Consider the following 25,452-nt stretch of genomic DNA (forward strand, 5'->3'; position numbering starts at 1 on the left):
TCCAGTCATTTAGATTTATTTCTTATTTTCAAGAATATGAAGTGTTGTCAATAGAAACCCAAATGAGGTGACATAGTGCTAATGTTCAATCATAAGCAGTTATCAGTTGTTCCAGGAGAAAGGTTAAGGCTTTGTGTCAACAAATCTAATGTTATCAACTGCCCTGGGACTGGTTTTATGTCAGGTGTGAAGACATTATTTCTACTTCATTATACTATATTCTCAACAGTATAATGTCCTCAATTGTCTTCATGATGCAAATACCATGGGTACAGGGTTAACAGGTTAAAATGCCTTCTCTGTGATTTTAAGAACAAAGAGTCCCTATTATCCAGGCATGGTGGCACATACCTATAATACCAGCACTCAGGAGACTGAGGATCAAGAGTTCAAGGTCAGTCTGGGCCCATCTCAAAACAAACAAAATCACCATACAAAAAATGCACGTGCACACACACACACACACCCCACCCCACACAAAGGGTATATTTCACCTTTAAGCACAATGATTGTAGAAACTAGACTGCAACTGAAGGGGCTGTTTGACCTGCTAGGTAAGGATGCTAACACCACAAAGCCAAGTACTCAGCAGCAAGGAACTAGCTGCGACCTCTGTTCATCCTTGGCCTGCACCAATGATTATATCTCCTGAACTAGAAACCACAGTGCATAGCTGTGGCAAAGGGTTTTCTGTTATTTCTGGTTGTTAAAGGTGACCTGAGTGATTTACTTTTATATGCCAAATACTTGACCACCAAGCATTTTAACAGCTTACCACAAGACAAAGGAATCAAATCTGGATTGTCCCAGGAATTTTACTTAATGAAGTCACCAAAATACAGCAGTGCCACAGCTGAGGGCTCTCCCTCCACTTAACCTACAAGGAAAGCATAGTCACCGTCTTTAGTATCTCTTTCAAAGGGCAAGCAGGAAAGGGAGGACACCAGCCACCAGGACTGAAGTCCAGGCAATGGCCAAATAAGAAAAGATAACTGTGCCTAACTATGTCACAAGCAAGGGACAAGGTGCAATAGTGCTATGACCAGGAAAGTTAGAGCCCGGACAGATGGCCATTCCAGCAAGGGCTTATGGTTCCTAGGTGGGTGTGTGTTGGCTGTGTTAATGATAAAGTTCAGAGTACACATCCGCACAGCAGGCAGCAGCGGCTACGGATGTACCAGCTGCACCCACATCAGGGCTCCTATTAGTTTCAGGCTCCCAACGCCTTTTTAGTGTAGATTATTTAGGCTGGAAAACCTGGAAAGTTCCACCTTATAAAACACCTTTGCTTTAGAAAACATATATCCAGTGATTAGCAGTAAAAATGTGACAATAACTAAGGATTTAGAAGTAAACCCCGCTAATTGCTGACGGCCTACTGGGATTAGCAGCACAGGTGGAGGTCAGACCACAGCTGTGAAGCCAGCCCTCTGAGTACCTAAGAGTCTGTTACTGCACTCAAAGCATACGGAATTTCTCATTTCATCTCTACAGTCTGCTCATTTCTCTTAGAGACGAAAAAGGCCAATCCACCAGTTGCTCTATAGCTACACAAATTTGATGAAGATTTCACAAGGATTAGTGAATCAAGGAAGAGATTTCCCGATGATCTCTGGAGCAAGTCAGACCTCTCCCTGGGGAAGTTCAAAGCTTGGACTGCAGGGGCTTCAAGTGCTTGTAGTAAGACTCGTGGACCTGCAGGGAAGGCAGAGACGACCAGTAAGGAACTTCCCATGTAAACTAGCATTCATCTTTAAACAGTAACAACACCACTTTTTTTTTTGTTGTTTTTTTTTTGTTTTTACGAGACAGGGTTTCTCTGTATTGTTTCGGAGGCTATCGGTCCAGCCTGGCCTCGAACGCACAGAGATCCGCCTGCCTCTGCCTCCCGAGTGCTGGGATTAAAGGCGTGCGCCACCAACGCCCGGCTAACAACACCACTTTTAACTGAGAAATTATGTGGACCTTATAAAGACAAAAATAAAAATACTTTTGTTTGTTTTTGTCTTTTTTTTAAACCAGGGGCTCATTATATAGCCCTGACTGGCCTCAAACTCCCAGAGACTGCATGCCTCTGCCTCCCAGTGCTGGGATTAAAGTGTGCCCCACTATGCCCATCCTTTATTTAAAAAATAAATGAGTAAATATATAAATGTATGTGTACGTATGTATTGAATCTGTGTGTGTGTGTGTGTGTGTGTGTGTGTGTGTGTGTGTGTGTGTGTGTGTGTGTGTGTGTGTGTGTTCCTATGTATTCAGGGGCCCATGGAAGTCAGAAAGGGTGTTGGATCCCTTGGAGCTGGAATCACCATGTGAGCCACTCAACATATGTGGTAGGAGCCAAATCCAGGTAGCAGCATCAAGCACTCTCCAGCCCATCCTCCCTCTTATATGACAAAAGTCGACAGGCCAGGAGTGCCACTCAGGGACAGAGCCCTTGCCAGCACCTGCCAGGGCACCCTGGGCTCTGAACTAGCACTGCACAGAATTAAACAAGAACTCCAAAAGCCGGAAAGACACTTTTTGCTTGTTTTACCTCCGTTTTGTTCAGTGGGGATTTCTTGGCCCACTCAAACAAGTTTTCATACACGTTCCCATCATAGCGGCCAAGAACAGAGCCGAGCGCCATATCCTTAAAGTCAAAGGCGTCCACCAGAGCAACGGCATTGGGCCGGATTAGTGTGAGCAATTCCAGGATCCGGCTGTTTACTTGTGACATCTGAGCTGCAGTGATGATGTTCCCCTAAGGAAAAGAGATAAAATGAATCAATAAAAACATGTACAGACTAGACATTTATACACACAGAACTGTAAAACAGACAACTGCTTAAAATCAAACAGACGAGCACAAAACAAGACTTCTGCTTGGAAATACTGACCTCAAGAAAATCTCCTCCCTTCTGGCTGATCCCATAGAGAGAATATAAGAAACACAGATTCCGCAGGACAGCCTGGACGGCTTTGTCTTGGATCTTGAGGAGTTTCTCTGAAAACAGCTTAACTGCCACATAGTGGCAATGGGCCTGGAGGAAAGACAAACAGTGGAGTGTGGGACCCTGGGAAGGTGGCTGTGGTGGCTTCCGCGTCTAATTCCAACATTTGAGAGGCTGAAGCAGGAGGACTGCCATGACTTTGAGGTCAGTTTTAGCCACTTGTTGAGTTCCCGACCAGCCTGGGCTGGTGAAACCGCCACAGTGACCTGGGCATGAAGGAAGGGGCAGCAGGGAGCCACCACTGACCTCACTCGCCCGAACGAGGTCGACAGAAGTCAGGTTCCATGCTACTTCCTTGCTCTTCCTGCGGCTCACGTGAGTCTGGAGGTTTCTTGCAGCAATTTCTACCAATCTGTCAAGCAACAAGGAGAGTAGAGAGGGAGGAAGCCATCTTGGTTCTTTCTCACCCCTCAACCTGGCCCCAGCCCGGAAGGCCCCACAGCTGGCCTCTTACCCCTGATGGGGGCTCACCTGGCTGCACGAAGCTTGTAGGCTTCAGTCAGGCTGTCCAGGTTGTTGATGTCCACCAGGGTTGGCCAGACTGCCACCTGTTGTGGTTGGATACGCTGACTGGGCAGGTCATTCAAGTAGGACACCATGCCACCCACCAGCTTCCCAGAGTGCACCTGGTCATAGGTTTTCATCAAGAACCTAGAAATCACCAAAACACATATTTTTAGTAGCTACTGAAATGATTTCATAGAGTCTGACCATTGTGCTGGCTAACTTTATGTCAACTTGACACAGGATAAAGTCATCTGAGAGGAGGGAAGCTCAGAAAATACCTCCATAAAATTAGGGTGTAGGCAAGCCTGTAGAGCATGGTTCTCAACCTGTTGGTCGCGACCCCTCATGAGAAAACAGATATTTACACGATGATTCGTAACAGTAGCCACAAAATTAGTTATGAAGTAGCGACGAAAACAGTTCTTTGGCTGGGGTCACGAACTGTGTTAAAGGCTCGCAGCATGAGGAAGCTTGAAAAGCCCGCTGCAGAGCATTTACTTAAGCTAGTGATTTTGGGGGAGGGCCCAGCTATTGTGTGTGTGTGTGTTGTCCCTGGGCTACTAGTCTTAGATTTTCATAAGACAGCATGCCGAGAGCTAGTTCCAGGACAGCCAGAGCTACACAGAGAAACATTGAATGGAAAAACAACAAAAAGAAAGGCCAAGCAAACATTTAGAAATAAGCCAGCAAGAGGGAGGGGACAAAAAAAAAAAAAAAAGGAGTAAGTCAGTAAGCAGCACCCTCCATGGTGTCTGTATCAGCTCCTGCCTCCAGGTTCCTGCACTATTTGAGTTTCCTGTCCTGATTTCTTTTCTTTTCTTTTTTTCCAAGACAGGGTTTCTTTGTATTGTTTTGGAGGCTGTCCTGGAACTCGCTCAGTAGACCAGGCTGGCCTCGAACTCACAGAGATCCACCTGCTTCTGTCTCCGGAGTGCTGGGATTAAAGGCGAGCGCCACCACTGCCCAGCTCAGTGACTGAATTCTGTTTTTTCCAAGTCAGGGTTTCTCTGTGTAGCTTTGTAGACCAGGCTGGCCTTGAACTCACAGAGATCTGCCTGCCTCTGCCTCCCGAGTGCTGGGATTAAAGGGGTACACCACTACCACCTGGCTAAGTAACACTGAACTTTTAAAGTGTTTGAAATGGTAAAGACTTTCAAGATGTCATATGTTTTATATTTGTGGTATTAATTAATTAATCTGAGCTCTTGTTTCCAAAAACAAGGAAAGGTTATGTCTTAAAAAACTCTTTCGCGCCGGGTGGTGGTGGCGCACGCCTTTAATCCCAGCACTCGGGAGGCAGAGGCAGGCGGATCTCTGTGAGTTCGAGGCCAGGCTGGACCGACAGCCTCCAAATAATACAGAGAAACCCTGTCTCGTAAAACCAACCAACCAAACAAACAAACAAACAAACAAACTCTTTCGTGGGCTGGAGAGATGGCTCAGAGGTTAAAAGCACTGGCTGCTCTTCCAGAGGACCTGAGTTCAATTCCCAGCAACATCTACAATTCAATCTGACGTGTAGACAGAACACTGTATATGTAATAAATAAATAAATCTTTAAAAAAGAAAAGAAAACGCTTTCGCCCCCAGTTACACTGGTCATGGTGTTCGTCACAGCAGCAGTGACCTAACCTGATCACAAACAAGGAGTCATGGCAGAAGGGAGCCATCCCCGCCTTTCCCGGTGGAGTGCAGAAGCTTCTCACCTGGCTGTCTGAAGCATCATGACAGTGTTTTCTCCCTCGAAGGTGCAGGCTGGGGTAAAAGTGACATAAATATTTGGAATTCCGCTGCTGTGAGAATAGCCATGTCCACCACAAGCCATCCGACATTCTTCAATACCAGCATTGGCTGTCCAGGTAGTAAAAGCCTTAAGCCCAGCAGTCAGGGCGTGAAGCTAGGGGACAAGTACAGGCCATGAGAACCCTGGCTTAGAACCCACCTTCCAATAGAAAGACATTCTCCTGGAAGTGCGCTGGACATGTCAGAACCAGCTGTGTGCATGTCTACTGCAGAGATGGTCATCTGTGATCTGTGCGCATGTCTACTGCAGAGACTGTCATCTGTGATGTGTGCATGTCTACTGCAGAGACGGTCATCTGTGATCTGTGCGCATGTCTACTGCAGAGACTGTCATCTGTGATGTGTGCATGTCTACTGCAGAGACTGTCATCTGTGATGTGTGCATGTCTACTGCAGAGACGGTCACCTGCGGTCTGTGCGCATGTCTACTGCAGAGACTGTCATCTGTGATCTGTGTGCATGTCTACTGCAGAGACGGTCATCTGTGATGTGTGCATGTCTACTGCAGAGACGGTCATCTGCGGTCTGTGCACATGTCTACTGCAGAGAAGGTCATCTGTGATCTGTGTGCATGTCTACTGCAGAGACGGTCATCTGTGGTGTGTGCATGTCTACTGCAGAGACGGTCATCTGTGATCTGTGTGCATGTCTACTGCAGAGACTGTCATCTGTGATGTGTGTGCATGTCTACTGCAGAGACTGTCATCTGTGATGTGTGTGCATGTCTACTGCAGAGACGGTCATCTGTGGTCTGTGTGCATGTCTACTGCAGAGACGGTCATCTGTGAGCTGTGTGCATGTCTACTGCAGAGACAGTCATCTGTGAGCTGTGTGCATGTCTACTGCAGAGACGGTCATCTGTGATGTGTGCATGTCTACTGCAGAGACGGTCATCTGCGGTCTGTGTGCATGTCTACTGCAGAGACGGTCATCTGTGGTCTGAATCAGCAATGTTCTCACCTTTCTGAATGGTTGTACTTGGCCAAACAATGAGCCCCTATTAAAATTCTGTTTATAACAATTCTAGCTTGCCATCTGATCTGTATTTAATTTTAAAAAGTTCCAAGGTTATGGAATGCTTTTCAGGAAATTCCAACATGCAGTTGTTGTTGGATGTCTGCCAACAGGCAAACATGAAACCTATGGTTATCTATGGAAACCTACGGGTGTTTACAGAGGAATGAGAAAGTGCATTCACACCTCAGGTAGCTCACTCAGGTCTCCTTGACCAATGCTCTCATTGATTCGAAGGTAGGTCTCCTTCATGTACCTTCCTACAAAGTGGAAGGCATAGGCAGTGGCCAGCAGAGGGAAGAGTTTATACTGCTGGGTTTGAAAATCCAAAATCTGTGGTTCTGGTTCACTAAATAACAGAAAAAAGAAAAAAACAATTAGTAAATATTTACTTGCAATAAAGACATGGCAATTGAATTCATCCTTACATAGGTTCTTACTGTATGACAGCGGCTGTCACTACTGTCATTATACAAATGGGGAAACTGAGAAGTTAGGGAATCTGTCTGAGGTCACACAGCTCAAAATGGCAGTTCTTGGCTCTGTAAGGTCATATTGTTTTTTTTTTTTTTCTCCCTGGTTGTTTGAGACAGGGTTTCTCTCCATAGTGCTGGCTGTCCTGGCACTCACTCTGTAGACCAGGCTGTCCTGGAACATGCAGAGATCCACCTGCAATGCTCTTCTCCACTCTCCTGCACTGTTGTGAAGACAGTCTTCTAACTGACTCAGTGTTTCCCGTATGACTGAGACAGCTATATCTCACAGCTACACAGAAACCCAAGCTGGTCAGCTCACAATTCAGAGATGTCACAAAAGGCTCAACATACTGTGTTCTGACCAGCTAAATATTTAAAGTATTAAGAACTGACAAAGACCCTGGGGTTGAAAGCGGTCAAGATAATCTTGTATATGTGTATCAAACCGCCAGATAATAAGCAATTTTTTAATTAGCAGTTTTGTAGGGTTTTTTGTTTGTTTTTAAATTTTAAAGACAGAAGCAGCTTGCCTGCCTGTCCCTGACTCCTTGCCATCATGCATGCTACATAGATGCTATGCCCTTGGGGGCCTAGCACATGTGACTGGGTTAACACCTAGCACATGGGACTGGTACCAGGGAGGAAAATGAATGAAGTAGTTACTCTGCTCTACCCTCTTAAGAACGGTCAAAGCAAGCCATCGCCATCGGCATGAGCTGTCTCAGACCCCACCTCACCCTGGCTTGATTTCAGACTGGTGCCTCACGGCACTGTAGCGTATGGCGATGGTGCAAGCCTTGGACAGACACCGAGCTGCATCTCCCACGAGGAAGGACCTGACGAACACCATGGTCCCATACGTCAGCTTGTTATTCAAGGGTTTCACATACGTGCCATCGGGCTTCACCTGGGAAAATAAACAGGTCTGAAGTGGCTTTCTGTGGGAGCTGGGACAGCAGGGGACCTGGCTTCAGCAGGACCTGGCAACCAGTCTGAAATACTAAATTTCACTCCTGACTCTAACCTTCGGAACCAGGGATTTTGAAGGCAAGGGCTTGATTTTAAGGCATGAGTTAAGCCAGGCGATGGTGGTGCACACCTTTAATCCCAGGGCTCAGGAGGCAGAGGCAGGTGGATCTCTGTTGAGTTCCAGGCCAGCCTGGTCTACAGAGTGAGTTCCAGTAAAGCCAGGGTTACATAGAAAAACCCTGTCTGGAAACAAAACATAACACAAAGGACATAGGCTTGCTATGCAGTGAGCGCAGCCTGACCTTGAACTCGCTTCCTCTGCCCCCTCAGTGGACACTGTACTCGGCTCTGAGTTCTAATTTGCCTTCCAGGCAATTTCAAGTTGCTTCAGGGCTTGAGAACCAATACTTTTCCCACCCTCCTCAACTGCTTCTAAGTCCCTGTTAGAATAAAAGAAGCCAGAAGTCAGGGCATGTCACCTTCTGCAGCCAACATGGAAAGGCTGGAGCAGGAGGACTGCCCTGACTCTAGTTTAGCTAGACTGGGTACACAGTGAGAAGTTGACAATGACAACTTTAAAATCAGATAGAATAAACAAACATACCTGGGCATATTTCATCAGCATGTTCTCTCTAGGAATACGGTAATTGTCCATCTTCAGGTAGCCATTATCCATCTCTTCATAACCAAATTTGGGGCCAATATCCCCAACAGTAATACCTACCATAGACAACAGAAACACATGAGAGATTTATACTTTTTTTTTTTTTTTTGGTTTTTCGAGACAGGGTTGAGATTTATACTTTTGAATTCCTTGCCTTATACTTTTTATAGCTTATTCAATTATTTTATGTATGTGGGTATTTTCTGTGCATGTATGTCCATGACCACATGCCTGTCCAGGGCCCCAGGAGACCAGAAGAGGGTGTTGAGTCCCCATGGAACTGGAGTTACAGACAGTTGTGGACCACCATATAAGTGCTGGAACTGAACCCTTGTCCTCTGGAAGGTCAGCCAGGGTTTGTAACTGCTAAGTCCTGTCTCCTGCCCTGTGTAATTGACATCAGACGAACCATCCTTACCTGGCAGAGGCTTGTGGGTCCCAATTTCACGGATAGGGACAACAAAGGCATGTAACCCATAGCACTCCCCTTGAGTGATGAGCTGAGCAAGAACTATTGCATGATTGGAAGTCTTCCCAACTGCAACGTCAAGAACGGGGGGGGGGGGGGCGTTAGTGTGTTGTTCCGCTTTTTAGTTTTTCTTTTTTCTATTTCTTTTTTCTAAAAGTAGAGCCTTGTGAAGGTTGAGCTGGGATGACAAGTGTGAACGAACCACCAGCTTGGGTGTGTGTGTGTATTTTCACAGGTTATATCACATTTGCTGGAGGGAAGTCGCCCATGCAGGTGACATGGCATGCATGTGCATGTAAGAAGAAAACGTGTGGGAACAGTTCCCTCCTTCCACCATGACAGTTTCTGAGGACTGAACTCGAGTCATTGGTGTTGGCACAAGCACCGGCCCTGTTCTTGAATTTCTTTTTTTTTTTTAGACAGGGTTTCTCTGTGGCTTTGGAGGCTGTTCTGGAACTAGCTCTTGTAGACCAAGCTAGTCTCGGACTCACAGAGATCCACCTGCCTCTGCCTCACAAGTGCTAGGATTAAAGGCGAGCGCCATCACCGCCCGGCCCTGTTCTAGAATTTCTAAATGGTAGAAATATTAAAGCACATGAAAGTGTGTCCTTTCCCATGACAATCTCACACAGAGCTTCTGGACAAAGCTTATATTTTGCTCTTATTTTATATTTTTTGGCAGATAATCCTACATTAAACAAGAAAAGATAGGTTTTCAGTTTTTAAACATTTAGTATTTAGGTTTGTGCACACATGAGCACGAAGGAGGTGGTGTAGGTGCCTCAGTGCCCATGGAAGTCAGGGTTCTTTTCTTCCACCATGTGATTTAGGGGATCACATTAAGGTTGGCAGGCTTGTACCAAACATGCCTTGGCCTGCTGAGCCAGCTCTCTGGGGCAGTACAGGCAATGGGTTCTAGGACCTGTCCCAGCTCTTTAACTCATATCTACTCTTGGGAACACCTTTATTCTCTTAATAAACTGCCTCTATTTCTATCACACAACAACAAAGTCTAGTTTAGGTGTGAAATTCCAACACTTCGGAGGCAGAGCCAGGTAAATTTCTGTGAGTTCTAGGCTAGCCTGGTCTCAAAACCCTGTATCAAAAAAAAAAATTTAAATAAATAAATAGACAAAGGCTATTTTGAGATACTTAGAGAATCTGAGACCAACCTGGATTACACAGCAAGACCTTGCTCCCCAAAACAAAATGAGACTGCAAGTAATAAAATCCATCAAGTATTAATTACACCTGAACTAGACACTAAATATAAATTCTATATCAAAGTTATTTACAATAAAAATCTGAACGTAGCTCAAATTTTTGTCAGGATTAAGAAACAGGGAAGCTATGCTGGGTGGTGGCAGCGCACACCTTTAATCCCAGCACTCCGGAGGCAGAGGCAGATGGATCTCTGTGAGTTCCAGGCCAGCCTGGTCTACAGGGTGAGTTCCAGGACAGTCAGGGCTGCATAGAGAAACCTTGTCGGAAAAAAACAAGAAGAAAAGAAATAGGGAAATTTATTTTATTTTCTGAGACAGGATCTCACTATGTATCTCTGACTAGTCTGGAACTCACTCTGTAAAGCAGGCTGGCTTTGAACTCATGGAGATCCGCCTGCCTGCCTCTTGAGATTAAAGAGGTGTACCACCATACTTGGCTAGGAATTTTATTTTAAATGATGACTATGAGAACTATGGTATGTGGGGATATTTAGAAGAAAAACTAAGTCAAGTATTATAGCCACAACTGTTATGCTTTTACAATATATACAGATATAACATGTACCACAAGAGAACATAAAACATCGTGTAGTAGTTTAAGACTATAACTATTTTTTTCTTGCTTAACAATTATATTCTCATATAAGGTCTACGTTGTAAATACCATCTCATAATAAGTACTCAAAATGTTCAACAACAACACAGCATTCAACAAATGCTTTAAAACAAAACAAAACAACTTACGCCCCCCAGGCCACCACTTAATAGAAGTCACAGTAGGGCTGTTGAGAATGAACTCCTGGGTTTTGGGGTCGTATGTGGCTGTAGTCTCCAGGCCTCGAAGGTGAGTCCCTAAGGAAAGAGAACATACGATCTCAGACACAGCACAGTGGGGAAAGACCAACCAGACAGACAGACAGACAGACAGACAGACAGACAAACAGACAGACAGACAGAGTCCCTGCTGAACCCTCAAAGTTCCAGGTCTCAGAGGCAGCCAAGAAGCAGCAATGTGTTTGTAGACCAGCTGTGAGTGATGGGCCCAGCCCAGCAAGAAGCTAATAATCCTCTGGACAGTTCCCCACTGGGCAGCACACGGGAGAGTCATGAGCACCCCACTTCTAAGTGTGTCCCTGTGTGTACATGTGTGTGCATGTGTGTGCATGTGGGTATGTGTGTGTACATGTGTGTGTACATGTGTGTGTAAGTGTGTCCCATGTACTGAGACCGATAGAGAGGATGGAAAGGGAGCACGTGCTCTAAGAACAGAGACAGCTACTCTCCACAGCACACCATCTCCTACCAAGTGGCTCCTGGGAATTGAACTTGGGTCACACCACACTGCCAGCCTGGGCCCCCATTTCTGAGTCTCAAAATGACAACTTCAACTCTAGTGAACTATTTACCTCTGTACTGAGGACAAAGGCAACTCGACAGAAACACTTTAACTAGACCTTCCATATATGGGTAACTTATTTCAGAATGATCACTACATATATTCGCTATGAAAAGTGACTTCATGTAATTCTCCTAGAGGTCCAAAGCCTGGGTTCACTCTGTGGCTCTCTAGAGCCAGACTCCACCTCAGCGCTCACTGCTCAGGAGCAAGGAAGCCTGTGTTCTAGTCTTGTGTGTTGCTGGAGATGGGCGGACACTTCCACTCTGAATTCTACTTCCAGACACCCACGATTCTTCTAGTAGCACTACACCAAACAAATGCTAAAGGCTTTTTTTAAACAAACTACTTTGAGAACACCAAGCTTCCCTGAATACTTTGAGACATCTAGAAATTCCAAACTGAGCAACAGAAACGGGCAGTTTGTGAGCAACAGCCCTCAAGGTAGAAGAAAGCAGGCACTGAGAGAACTCCTCTGCCTCAGAAGCCTGGGGACACTGAGAGAACTCCTCTGCCTCAGAAGCCTGGGGACACATTAGATCAAGCAGGAAAGTCAAAGTGCTCCCACATGAGAGCTGAACTCTGCTGCTCACCGGGTACCTTGTGAGGACCCTATAAAATACTGCTCAGCACGAAGAGGAGGCTGTATAGAATATATCTTTTTCTGACTCCTCAGAACGGGGGAGGGGGACAATTAAGATGGTGCAATCTGAGATGCCAATTTAGACACGAGAAAAACTACCACCTGCAGCCCCAGCTGGTTCAGAAAGAGCTGAGGCGGCAAGTATGTGCCAACAGTTTGATGTCAGTGGCCTGGAAGCACGGCTTAACTTTTCTAACCTCTGGTCAAACCACCTTCAGAACTTCAAGGCACAAGTGACTTCACGGCATAAATACTGCACTACCGGAAGCTACACACCTCTCTATAGGAAGTCAAAGGGCACTCAGACATTATGTGTCCTGAGGAAATCATCAGAAAGTAACAACAGATGTGTTCAGAGTCTACACACACAGGTTCCACAGACTGCGTGGCTGTAGGCCTGACTGGTCATCCCTGATCTTCTGAAGCAGGGTCAGGAAGAACCAACAACCACGGTGTTAAGTAACTTCACTCACACCGCCTGAGCCTAAGCCGGGAGCCAGACTCTGCAGAGGCTCACAGGGACAGCTAGCGGCACCCTGCTGTGCCGTCACCAGCTCATGATGGGGAGCGGGGCTCTCCACCAGTCCGCAGGACCCGCCCACCCAGAAGGTAGACTAAATACACTGTACCATGACCCATCTCTGTCTGGGCATAAGTGCCCGTGATCTCCAGATTCCAGGCTGGCATGAAGAAGCGCTCTTGCTGCTCTGCGGTGGCCTGGTGAAGCAAGGTGGGCAGGAACATGCCCAAGTGAAGATCCAAAGGCTCAGGTCGCCCTCGGTGCACAGAGCTTCGAAGACATACCAAGGACAGGCAATTGAGGGGAGCAGCATCAGGGGTGCGAGAATCAATAATGTGAGCAGACAGAGCCGGGAAGGAGAGAAAACAACTGTGAGCATCAATCAGTCACGTGCACTTCATCATGGACGGGAGGGAGCACTGTCCTTTCCTGTATTACGTCATGACTCTCCCCAACATCCATCTTCTTAAGGGGCAGTGTGTGTGGCAGGGACCCATGTAGCACAATGTGTAAGGGCAAGACTCCAGCCTCGCAATTCAATAAACGGGAATGGAAATTTGAGGAGACTTGAAGGGGAAACAGGGCTGTTCTCTCAGGGCTAAAACGAATCAGGGCTAAGGTTTTCCTTATATTTTTGGTTGTGAGCCTAGCCTTTAACAGCTGAGCCATCTCTCCAGCCCTTGGGACTAAGGTTTTTCTGACCGCAGTTTCAGTTACGTGTCTAGACTGGGATCCCTTCTGTCTGTTCAGAAAATATTGAGGACAGACCCACAGTCTTTACAGGACTAATTTCATCCTGTCAGATACTCGGGTTGGATCTATTGGTGCAAATTAACACAGAAAGGGACAGTGCTCTCCACCCCAACAATTCCAGCAATTAAAGACGTGCTCTCTAGTGAGGGTCATTGTAAGTGCAAATCATCATCAGGGCTGCGATCCATTATGGTGCATTTAACCATCTCAGAGATGAGTAGAGATGAGTCTGGCCCAGCGCCTTCCAGTCTCCCAACCTCTCGGCTTGTTCCAGCCTGTTCCCTAGGAAGAGCTCACCAGGAAGGGCCTCTCCAAGGCAAGTAAGTGGCTGTGCTTTCGGCTAACCACCCACAAGACACAGTGACGTCCCCACTTCCTAAAGGAACGAAGATGTACGGCCAAGTGCCACAGTCGCATCAAAACGATAGTGGCGAGCCAGGGCGAGGATTGGTTTCACAGCCTGGTCATGACTCTGGTCTTTGGTTGGCAATCTTAATGGTCAAGCGTGACATGGACTGAGGATGTCTAAAGTCCAGAGCTGTCCTCAGAAACATCAAAATGGAAATCACAAAAGATTGCCCCGGCAGAGCAGGTGGAAGAGCTGTGGGGACTCTTGGTGCTACTTTTGCAACCCCCTATGAATTTGTCATCATTTTTAAATTAGAGGAAAAACTGAAGCCAATTCATGGGACTAGCTGTGATGGTGCACATCTGTAATCCAAGCACACTGGAGGCTGAGGCAGGGTCCCAGGTCAAGGCCAGTTCAGGCCACACAGGGAGACCCTACCTTAGAAACCCAAACCACATCAACCAAATCAAACCCAGCTGCATTTGAGAGATACCCTTCTCATTCCTATCAGCACTGTGAATGGGGCACAGCTCAGTGGTAAACAGTTTGCCTTGGGTCTGCTCTATCACAAACACACAAAAACCAAGCCACTGCTAATCCCACACACCTAACCCTAGAACTCATACAGGAGACCCAGGATTTAAATGAGGGAGGAGCCCTAGCTGGGGGGGGGGAAGGGGTGACACTCACAGAAGAGGTCATGCTGGTTTAAGCAAGAATACCAAGTGCATACTCCATTTTGTTTTGAGTGTTTGGTTCTAGAAATTGAGCCCAGGGCTTTGCACACACTGGGCAAGCATCCAATCTCTGAGCTCCATTCCCAGCCTCCAGACACAGAGAAGTTCATGTCTACAGTACATTCCAGAAATAAAGTCATACTATTACAAAACTCTAAAAGAAGCCATGAAGAACCAACAGAAGAAAAGCCACTAGCTGAGAAACATACAAATGTAGAAAATGTCGCTCTCTAAGTTATCGTTGGAGATGAGCTAAACAGAACAGAAGCGAGAACAGTCCAGCACACAGAGTACAAAGTCTGACACCTGAGGCAGAATGGAAGAATTATTAGATGGAAAGAGTGTTGTGAGAAATCAATATGCAGATTCTATTTTCATCAATGCTCAAAGATGGAAAAACATTCCCTCATCTTATCAAAGCAAATGCAAATAGCAACTGAGACCCGTAGCCGCGGACAAGCTGGCGACCCGAGGACAAGCTGGCGACCCGAGGACAAGCTGGCGACGGAACACCACAGCTTCAGTTCCCAGGCGTGTGCTAGTGTGGGGAAACCAAAGTGGCCACCTGGACAGGGCTACAGAGACAAGTGCATCCTCAAGTCACTACAGATGGGGCACGGGGTGACTGTAGCCCCAGCACTGGGAAGGCTGAGGCCGGAGGACCACAGTTCAAGGCAAGTGTGAGCTGTTTACAAGACCTTGTATGAAACAAAGCTGGTAAAGAAGCTCAGAATCAAATGAAGCTGGGCACGATGACGGAAGTGAGGCAGGAGGACCAGAAGTTCAAGGTCGTCCTTGGCTAAATAATGAGTTCTAGGTTTTTATAACCTACATGAGACCATGTCTCAAAACACAAAACAAAACAAAGTAAAAACTGCTTTAAAAAGCCGGGTGGTGGCAGGGCACGCCTTTAGTCCCAGCACTTGGGAGGCAGAAGCAGTCGGATCTCTGAGTTCAAGACCAGCCTGGTCAACAATACCTGGTTCCAGGATAGGGTCCAAAGCCACAGAGAAACCCTGTCTCGAAACCTCCCCCCACAAAAAAACAAAACAAAAAAACCTGTTTAAAATGTTCATTTCCTAAAAAAAAAAAAAATGTTCATTTCCTTCAGCGCAGTAATTCATTTCTGATAATAATATGCTAAAGGTATAATCCCAAATACTATACATGTTTAAGTACATATGTCTGTGTGTGGGTGCATGCGTGTGTATGTGTGTGTGTGTCTATTTCCTTCCTTCACTGCAGTGCTGGGGTTGAACTCAGAGCCTCTCATTTGCTAAGCAAGCACTATGATGCCTATAAAGAAGTTAGATTATAGCAGCAGGGAAGGGCTACAGATATCACTCAGGAGTGGAGTGCTTGTCTAACACGATTCAAGACTGGTTCCATCCCAGCATCAAATCAAAAAGACAGACAGATGGACAGAAAAATGTCGAGAAAATTACAATAACCCAAAACCAAGAAGCAAGTCTCATGGGAGCCCACAGGGTTCGGTCAGCTGATAAGAACCAAGAGTAGCACAGGGCACAGTGGGGGGGCAGCGCAGGAAGATGAGTGACTCAGGAGACCAAACCTGCTCTCCTCCATGGAAGGCAAAAAGGAATTTCTTCAGTGAGAGGAATCTGCCAATGCCATCTTCCAGGGCAGCACCTATATTACAGAGCTACAGCCCTAACCAAAATGCTAATGGGGAAGAAGGGAGAAGAAACAGTCTCCATGAGATGACAAGTTCTTCAACTGGTCACCTGCTTCGTGACCTAAAGAAATGTGAGGCTGATTTCCACACTGTCCCTTCAACACTAGAGCCCTGTAGGGTGCCCCTCCTCTGCCCAGGCCTGGCCTTTCCAGGAGGATGAACAAGTCTGTCTAGATTTCCTGGTATGCCTTAAGAGGAGGGAAGACACACTCTAGAGCCCTTGTGGGTGGGGGTTACCAAAGACCAACAGAAAATGCAGATATTTGCATTACAATTCACAGCAGTAGCAAAACTATAGTTTTGAAGTAGCAATGAAAATAATTTTATGGTTGGGAGGTCATCACAACATGAAGAACTGCATTAAAGGAATGTAGCACCATGTCCAAATTAATTTTTTTTTAAGTTTTTTGAAACAGGGTTTTTCTGTGTAGTCTTGGCTGTCCTTGAACTCACAGAGATTCACCTGCCTCTGTCTTCCAAGTGCTGGTACTAAAGGTGTGCATCACCACCGCCCAGCTTTATTTTTTATTTTTTTGAGACAGGCTGGCCTCGAACTCACCTAGTCCCTCCTGAGTGCTGGCACTAAAGTCAAGTGCCACCGTACTTGACAGGCAACCTTGTCTTAAAAAAACCAAAGCAGTCAGGCAGTGGTGGCGCACACCTTTAATCCCATCACATGGCAGGCAGAGGCAGGTGGACCTCGGTGAGGTCAACCTGGTCTACAAAAAAGAGTACCAAAACAGCTAGGGCTGTTACATAGAGAAACTCTTGTCTCGAAAAACAAAACAAGAAACAGTATCCAAACAAAAGCTAAAACACACACATTACCCCAGGTGTGGTCTCTGCAAACAGTCTAATTCCACACTGAGCCCACCAACATAACTGCTAAATGAACCCAAGCATTTAGGAAGGATTTAACAAAAACCCACTGGCAGTGAAGGGTCCACAGGCACTCTGCGGAAGATGTACAATAAACAGCTGGAGAAAACCACAGGACCCACTTTTCAAACTGCGGAGCAGCGAGCGGTCAACGGGAGAGCAGGACAGTTCTTTACCTTTCCGGTTAGTACAATGCATTCTTATGACTTCACCTCTAGACACTGCTGAGGCATCGACCTCTTCCAACAGCCTCCCTCACAACTACACACACCAACACAACTGAGTGCTCTGATGTGTTAAATGCCACCTCTCCAAGCTGCTCAGGAACTGTTAACAGTGGGCATGCGTGACAATGACAACAGCTCTAAGATGTCCACTGGCCAGAGTCCTGGGGAAATAAACTGGGTTTTGATAGACAATTTAAAAATAAACTCCCAAACACATAGCTGCAGGGGAGGAAGGAAAACACAAACAAACAGCAGGAGTCACTTTTCTTGAACTCATGAGGTGGTCACCCCGGCCCGTCAGATGTGGACTAACCGTGGCCCATCTCCGTCTGGGCGTAGGTACCAATTATCTGGAGTTCTTGGGACGGACGTATCCATTTCTCTTGCTGAGCGGCGGTGCCCTGATTCAGCAAGGTAGGAATAAACATGGAGTAATTGAGGCCCACAGGCTCCACAAAATTGACCAAATGTAGTCTACAGGAGAGAAAAGAAAAGCATCTCAGCCTCACGCAGGACACTGCGCCCGCCACTCACTCTGCCAATTTGTCATCAGTGTGCGCCGTGACAGGGGGGGAGGAGGCACGTGGAGGTCAGAGGGCAGTAAGTGCTTCTTCTTCTACCCTTAGGTTCCAGAAATCAAACTCCACTTCTCAAGCTTGGTGGCAACCACCTTGCGCCATCTTGCCAGCCCCTCAACCCCACATTCTTGACAAAAGAAAAATCTTGGCCTTCAGGAGGAAGAATGGAAAATTGAAGACCCCTTTGATTAAACTAAATGTAAAATGTACCGTTTACTATACAAAGAGCCAAGACCAGGATCTTATTTATGTAGCAGCTCTTTTCCTCCTCAGTCTCAGGACGCTTTCCTTTTGTTTTTCTCTGCTGCAGGATGGACCCAGCTCCTCAGGCAGCTAAGCCTAGTTCCACTACTGAGCAGCAGCCTGCAGGCTTCAGAATTCTTGTCTCGGTTTTAAAAAAAGAGGTCCTGGATGAACTCTGTACTTGATCTGAAACAGGGAGGTTGTTGTTACGGCTGCTGTGCCTGCAGGGGTGTTTTAGAGTGGGTGTGAGCCCTTGATGTGAGGACCAAAAGGAATTCCACAGTCATTGCTTATTACAGAGCCGTCAGCAAATGCTCCCGAGAACAATCCATTTCAATGTTTTGTTTTCTGTCACTACATAACCCTGGCTGACCTAGAATTTACTATGTGGCTCAGCATAGTCTCAAACTCCTGGGAATCCTCATCCATTAGGCCCAAGTGCTGGGGTTACAGGCATTCAGCACCACGCCTGGCATCAAGAATAGTAGGATGGCCAGGGCTGGAGAGAGGGCTCAGTGGTCAAGAGCACTGGCTACACTTCCAGAGGACCCGGGTTCAATTCCCAGCACCCACATGGCGGCTCACAGCTGTCTGTAACTCCAGTTCCAGAGGATCCGACACCTTCATGCAGACATTCATGCAGGCAAAACGCCAATGGAAGCAAAATAAGTAATTTAAAAAAAAAGAAATGACCAACTCCCACTCTGGTGCAGAGTAGTATAGGATGAGCTTGTAACATGTTAAAAAAGGACAGTAGGATGGTCTCTGCCTACATGACCTAAGGAAATAACCAGGTGAGTAAGTATTTCAGGGTAGGACCATGGATCTCCAAAGGTCTCCAGGGTATCTAAATAAAGCAAGCAGTTTAAAAATCTCCTCCAGGGGGCTGGAGAGATGGCTCAGAGGCTAAGAGCAGTGGCTGCTCTTCCAGAGGTCCTGAGTTCAATTCCCAGCAACCACATGGTGGCTCACAACCATCTGTAATGAGATCTGGTGTCCTCCTCTGACATGCAGGGATACATGCAGACAGAACACTGTATACATAATAAATAAATAAATCTTAAAAAAACAAAGAGTCTCATCTGCTTTAAAAAAAAAATCTCCAATGACCATGGTTTAAGACTAAGGGAGCTGTACATGACACTGAAATCCAGCCCTCAACCACGTTCTCATCGAACAGAACAGACGAAACACAGGCTGAGCACACAGTCAGGACTCTGCTCCCGTGGACTTCCTAGGGGTCTTTTGCATTTCGGCCCAGTGCACACCCAAACTTGGGAGTACAAATGTGTGTCACCTAAGTGACTTTGATGTCTTCTCAGAAATGACTAGAAGAGGCGTCACCCAGGAGACCTTGGGCTTCACAAGGAGCAGAGCATGGATTACAGCAGGAAAGGAAGACTGTCCCTCCACAGAGGGGCCCCCACCTTAAAAGCAGCAATGGCAGCAAACACAGTAATTGCCTACTGTTCTGTCTCTGACATAACACCATACAAACTAGCCAGACTCTTCTGCTTTCTAGCCATCACAGCCACTCTGAGACACTCTGCATGGATGCTCTCAGAGACGGATACTGCCAATCAACCCAAATGAGCTGATGTGATCACAGAGTCTGCAGAGGGAGGGCTTCTTCATCCTCCGTCCTGGACAATGTTAATGGATGCAGCTCATCGAACATTTGCTCTGATGCCAATGGTTTCAGTTGTGTTGTTCCAACAGAGAGGTCCCTCTCTAGCCTGGGTGGGATCAGTTGTCTAGCATGTAGAAGGCACTCTGTTCACTACCCAGCAAGACAGATAAATCACTTTTCAGGTATGCTAGGAACAAATGCCCAAATGTCCATGAGATAACTGACTAGACACAAAGATGATAATAAACCCCAAATAATGAAGTGCCTTTTGCCCTGATTTCTATAACATCATATTCAACTATCACTTTAAGCAGGGTGGAAGCTGCTGCGGCACATGCCTGTTTCCTCAGCAAAAGCAGGGTCTGATCTGAAGCAGATGAGAAACTGGAGAGGAGACGTGAATGGACAGAGGAAGTTGAAGTGCTAAAAGCCTGAGGAGGCGGACAGACGTCAGTCACCCTCCAGGACAACCGGCCCAGCATCCCAACAGGCCTTCCACGCCCACTAAACCACACACCACCCTTCCCCTTGTCCATGAGCACTCACGCACATGCATGAGAGAGACAGAGAGACAGAAAGACAGAGAGAGGGGACAGAGACAGACAGACAGACAGACAGACAGACAGACGGGGGGGGGGGGAGACAGACAGAGACAGAGACAGTGAGAGAAGAGAAGACAAAACAGGAATTTCTGAGAAATAAGGTGTAATTGAGGAGCCAGAAATGGTGAATGTACAACGCACCCACATTTTCACAGGGGAACTGAAAAGGTTTCTGAAACTGGAAGATGTAATTATAATAAGGATATTAACACAGAGCTGGGTGTGACAGCGTCATCCTATGTGCTTATTACTCAGAGGCAGACAGATATCTGAGAGTTCAAAGACTGCCTACTCTACATAGCGAGTTCCAGGCTAGCCAGGGCTACAACAAGAAGGTCCTGCCCCGAAGGAGGAGGAAACAAATAGGACAAAAATGCTAATTTTTTCTTAATTAAAATTTTTGTTGTTTCCCCCTTCCCCAGACCACTTGGAATTTAACTGAAGAACAAAATCTGTAGCTGGGAGTCCAAACATTTGGCTGGGAGAAGGAATGCCTAGGCTCTATGACCCTGCAGATGCTTGTCAAGAAATCAGACTTAATTAATGAAAGGGGGCTGGGGATAGGGTCCAGGACCTCAAACATGATTAAGTGCTCTATCAACTGAGCTGGATACCTTTACCAGCCCCAAAGAATCAGCTTTAAAAACCCAAGGAGTCAGCCTCCGAAACAATACAGAGAAACCCTGTCTCGTAAAAACCAAAAAAAAAAACCAAAAACAAAAACAAAAAAAAAAAAACAAGGAGTCTATAAAAACCCAACTGACCCTTGCTGGAATTTCAGTTTCTTTTCATAACAAATGGTATCATCAAGAGGCTGAATGAGCTGAGGACTTTCCAAAAGTCCAAGGCCAGCGCAGACTGCAGAGTAAGGTCCTATCTCTAAAGTAAGGACAAGGAAGGGGTATCAGCAGTTAAAAGCACTGGTTGCTCTTTGAGAGGACCTGGGTTCGATTCCTGCACCCACAGGGCAGCTCACAACTGTTAACTCCAGTACCAGATTTCATGCTGCTTTTGGTCTGCATGGGAACCAGGCAGGCATGTGGTATATAAACATACATGCAACACATCCATACACACCAAATTTTTTTTAAAAATCAACTTTGTAAAAATAACAACACAGCTAGGCGGTGGTGGCGCGCGCCTTTAGTCCCAGCACTCAGGAGGCACAGGCAGGCGGATCTCTGTGAAATCGAAACCAGCCTGGTCTACAAGAGCTAGTTCCAGGACAGCCTCCAAAGCCACAGAGAAACCATGTCTCGAAAAAAAAAAAAAAAACAATAAGAACATATTCTCAAAAAAAAAAAAAAAAAAAAAAAAGAAAAACCCCAAACAAGACATAAAACAGATCATCTTAAAAAGAAATAGTAGCTGAGTGGTGGTAGGACAAGACTCGGGAGGCAGAGGCAGGTGGATCTCTAGTTCCAGGCCAGTCTGGTCTACAGAGTGAGTTCCAGGACAGCCAGAGCTACATAGAGAAACCCTGTCTTGAAAAACCAGAAAGAAAGAAAGGAAGGAAGGAAGGAAGAAAGGAAGGAAGGAAGGAAGGAAGGAAGGAAGGAAGGAAGGGTAATAACTATATAACAAAGAGACCTGTAAATGCCCTAAATCCCCAGAAATCCTCCTGCTCCCTCATTTAGCATATCTAGTGTATTTTACAATTAATGGCAAGTTTGGGGGTTTTTTTTCCTAAATTTTTATTACTAGGTGAAACGTACTTGCAAAATAAGCCATCTACAATCTACAGCAAGTGATAAGAAACTGGGCAAAAAGGAATAATGTGAATTTTTCTTGGTGGCACATAAAATTCTGCTGTTCATTACAGGAGGGAGTATATGCTCACAGAGAGCCTAACACCACACTCACTGCCAAGACCAGCTTGCAGCCTCCTCCTCTGACTTAAACCGATCTCCTTGTCACAGGGTGTTCAAACATCGTTAATACTTCATCTCAACAGGAAGGACTCTGTTCCAGGCCTCTGTGACCTGCACAGTGAACACTAACTAACACAGGTTATGAAATGCCAGGTATCACCCACTTACAGAACAAAACAGCAACCTTTATCTTTTATGTTGCTTCGAGAAGGTATTAAATCTTAGCAATTTTCAAGTTTGTAAACCCAACTTAGTCCATCTTGTAACTCTTTCTAGGATTTATTGTACTTGAAAATCCCACAAATCGGGGCTGGAGAGAGGGCTTAGAGGTTAAGAGCACTGACTGCTCTTCCAGGGGTCCTGAGTTCAATTCCCAGCAACCACATGGTGGCTCGCAACCATCTACAATTCAATCTGGTGCCCTCCTCTGGCATGTAGGCAGAACAGAGTATATGTAATAAATAAATCTTTTTTAAAAATCCCACAAATCACACGCTCTAGAAACAAGAGTGAATGTTTGGAAGCTGGCGAGCATTCTGATTTGGACTGCACACTAAACACAAAGGAAGTTTAAATGCAGGTCAGACTATCCTCACACTGGATAGATACAAAAGGATGGCCTTGATCTGCCTCCGGCTCCCAGGTGCTAGGGTTACTGGTACACACCATGTTTCTGATTAGTAAGACTGCGTGCAGTCCTGAGGACTTGAGGGCAAAACAACCTGTTTCAACATCACAGTAATGACCAAACCAAGTCACAAGCAGACACTGAATGCACTGTACCCACGCGCAAAGGAAGGAGGAATAACCATTACCACATAAGGGCGGGGCTTGTAAGCATTAGCTCTTGAAGACATTCTTAATAAAATTGAATCTCTTTACGTCAGGCAGGGCGGCTCCACCTATAACCCCAGCACTTAGGAGGCTGAAGCAGGAGGAGTGTTTCAAATTGGAGACCAGCTTTAACTACATAATAAATTCCAGGCCAACCTATCTCAAAAACACAAAGCAAAACACAACCTTCTGTTCTTGCTCAGGTGCTATAGATTTAACCTAGGGTCTCGAGAGTAAGAGGCAAAGGTGAACTACACTTATGGTCCAAATTTTTATTTCATTTAAAAAAAAGTAAGCTATTTACATACATGAATGCTCTGTTTCCAAGTATGCCTGCACACCAGAAGAGGACATCAGGCCCCACTATAGATGGCTGTGAGCCACCATATGGTTGCTGGGAATTGAACTTAGGACCTCTGGAAGAGCAGCCAGTGCTCTTAACAGCTGAGTCATCTCTCCAGCCCCATTTATTTACCTATTTATTTATTTTTGGCGATGCCAGGGATTGAACCTAGGTAATTAATTGTGCATGCTGGGCATGGGTTCTACCGCTGAGGTCTATCTCCAGCCTCCCAATTTTATCTTTACTAATGGAAACACGCGAGTTCGTCTACAATATAAGAACCCAGAAGGACAAGCATCAGAGATGGTACAAACCCGAGGCTAAGGGGAAAGAGGGACTCTGCATAACCGAGAAAAAAAGTGTAACAGGATGAGTGAGAAATGGACACTTTCCCAACAACAGCACTCAGGCAGGTTTGATGCACAAAACACCCATGAACGGACGCTGCACAGCACTCAACAATGCTGGGTTCTTAGAACACGGGTCTTAGAATATCAGATTCATTCTGAGACCTGACATGTTGCTCTCCACCTACCCTCACGCCTCCCCTTATCTTATACTCAGGACACACGTTATGTAACAACAAAACCTGCTACTATCCCAAGATACCTAAATGTCTCGTCTTCTAACTACATTTCTCAGAGATCAGTAGGCCTTTCTCTTCCTCTGTCTTCAGTGCTGACAAGCAAAGCCCAGGGTCCTGTGAATACTAGACAACCTGCGTTCCACTGAGTCACACTCCTGGCAACAGCACAGGACACTCTTACAAAGTCCAAGTTCATTTTGCATTAAGTAACTCTCATTGGGATGTTTGGAACAAAAGAATTTTTCATTACTATTTGTGTATTCTTTCTTTCCTTTTCTTCTTCTTTTTTTTTTTTTTTCTGAGACAGGGTTTCCCACTGTAATAGCCCTGCTTGTCCTGGAACTCGCTCTGTAGACCAGGCTGGCCTCAAACTCAGAGATCAACCTGCCTCTTCCTCCTGAGTGCTGGGATTAAAGGTGTGCACAACCATCATCCAGGCACGAAAGAATTTTTAAAGTTAATTTTAAATTTAATTCTACCGTGTGTGTACGGACACACAACAGCCACCTCTAGTAAACAGAGGTCAGAGGACAATCTGTGACTCTATCATGTGGGTCCTGGGAACTGAACTCTGACCATTAGGCTGGGTGGCAAGCGCCTTTACCAGATGAGTAGCCACATCAGGAACCCTTAAACTTAAAAAAAGAGAGAGAGAGAGAGAGATACGAAACTAAGCATATCTATTCATCATTAGCATTTTACAAATATGCCACACTACCCCACTAAAGGGCTTAGATGCGAAAGTAACATTTTTCACACATAAAACCGAATGATGCAACGTTCAATTTGAGCCCGCACATAACCATGCAAGAAAAAAAAAAAAAAGGCCTCCCCTGACGGCTTGCACGACTGTGCTAAGGTATACCTACTTCTTAAACCACATGATTTCTTCAGGGTCTGAGATGCCAAACTCCCTCATCTTCTTCACCATGGTGGCACTCTTCTTAACAGCCACCTCGTAGCGCTGGCTGCGAGTGAGGAAGTTATAGTCTTCGTGCTGGAAGTCTGGGTCGTTCAGGATCATGTTCTCTGCAAGGGAGTTAAACGACATCAAGAGACACAGCATTCGCCCTCCCCGAATCCCAGCAGATTAGAGCCGTGGTGGTGGGGGTGCCCTCCTAGGTAGGGAGACCCCCCACTTCACAGGGGCCTTCCGCCTCGGTCGGTCGGGAGAGCGGGGTTGGCCTGGCCCCTCCGTCCGGCCTCACCGATCTCTCGGCGGCGCCGGGTGTTCTCCGGACTGCCATCCAAGATGTGCGTGACCAGCTCCGGATCGAAGGTGGCGGCGGCCCGCTCCTTGCGCAGGTCGGGGTTCATGGTGGCGACCGGTGGCGGTGACGGGCGAGGTGGCGACAGAAGTGACAGACACCCAGGCGACGACAACCCCGTGTCTGCGGCCAGGGCGCAGAGCCGGCCCTAAGAACTCTGCGGAGACCGCCCGAGGCCC

The 25,452-nt window shown here is 46.3% G+C and overlaps 1 protein-coding gene across 3 annotated transcripts; it reads right to left on the reverse strand.

Moving 5' to 3' along the window:
- Window positions 1-25,438, reverse strand: Acox1 (acyl-CoA oxidase 1). Of its 3 annotated transcripts, none has more exons than XM_005069905.3 (14): window positions 25,214-25,438; window positions 24,875-25,034; window positions 17,632-17,792; window positions 10,863-10,970; window positions 8,845-8,964; window positions 8,367-8,482; window positions 7,531-7,700; window positions 6,504-6,666; window positions 5,207-5,397; window positions 3,465-3,644; window positions 3,240-3,345; window positions 2,880-3,023; window positions 2,537-2,743; window positions 1-1,695 (listed from the first exon to the last, which is right to left on the reverse strand). In XM_005069905.3, the coding sequence occupies exons 1-14, from the start codon at window positions 25,320-25,322 to the stop codon at window positions 1,645-1,647; spliced, it is 1,986 nt and encodes a 661-aa protein (XP_005069962.1). In that variant the 5' UTR covers window positions 25,323-25,438; the 3' UTR covers window positions 1-1,644. The 3 variants fall into 3 exon arrangements, with proteins under 3 accessions (XP_005069962.1, XP_005069961.1, XP_040606008.1); XM_005069904.3 differs by lacking the exon at window positions 17,632-17,792 and adding an exon at window positions 12,787-12,947 and having other exon boundaries at window positions 25,214-25,437; XM_040750074.1 differs by lacking the exons at window positions 24,875-25,034; window positions 25,214-25,438 and adding an exon at window positions 12,787-12,947 and having other exon boundaries at window positions 17,632-17,696.
- Window positions 25,439-25,452: the final 14 nt, after the last annotated feature.

Source organism: Mesocricetus auratus, unplaced genomic scaffold (genome assembly GCF_017639785.1).
Source record: "Mesocricetus auratus isolate SY011 unplaced genomic scaffold, BCM_Maur_2.0 Super-Scaffold_100007, whole genome shotgun sequence".
NCBI lineage: Eukaryota > Metazoa > Chordata > Mammalia > Rodentia > Cricetidae > Mesocricetus > Mesocricetus auratus.

Bases quoted from the DNA above. Each gene is read 5' to 3' on its own strand.
- Acox1 (XM_005069905.3), bottom strand. From the start codon at position 25,322: ATGAACCCCGACCTGCGCAAGGAGCGGGCCGCCGCCACCTTCGATCCG. The intron at 25,035-25,213 runs GTGAGGCCGGAC...ACTCCCTTGCAG, and splicing joins CCGGCGCCGCCGAGAGATCG to AGAACATGATCCTGAACGAC. The intron at 3,024-3,239 runs GTCAGTGGTGGC...TCTTTCCTCCAG, and splicing joins ACCTCGTTCGGGCGAGTGAG to GCCCATTGCCACTATGTGGC.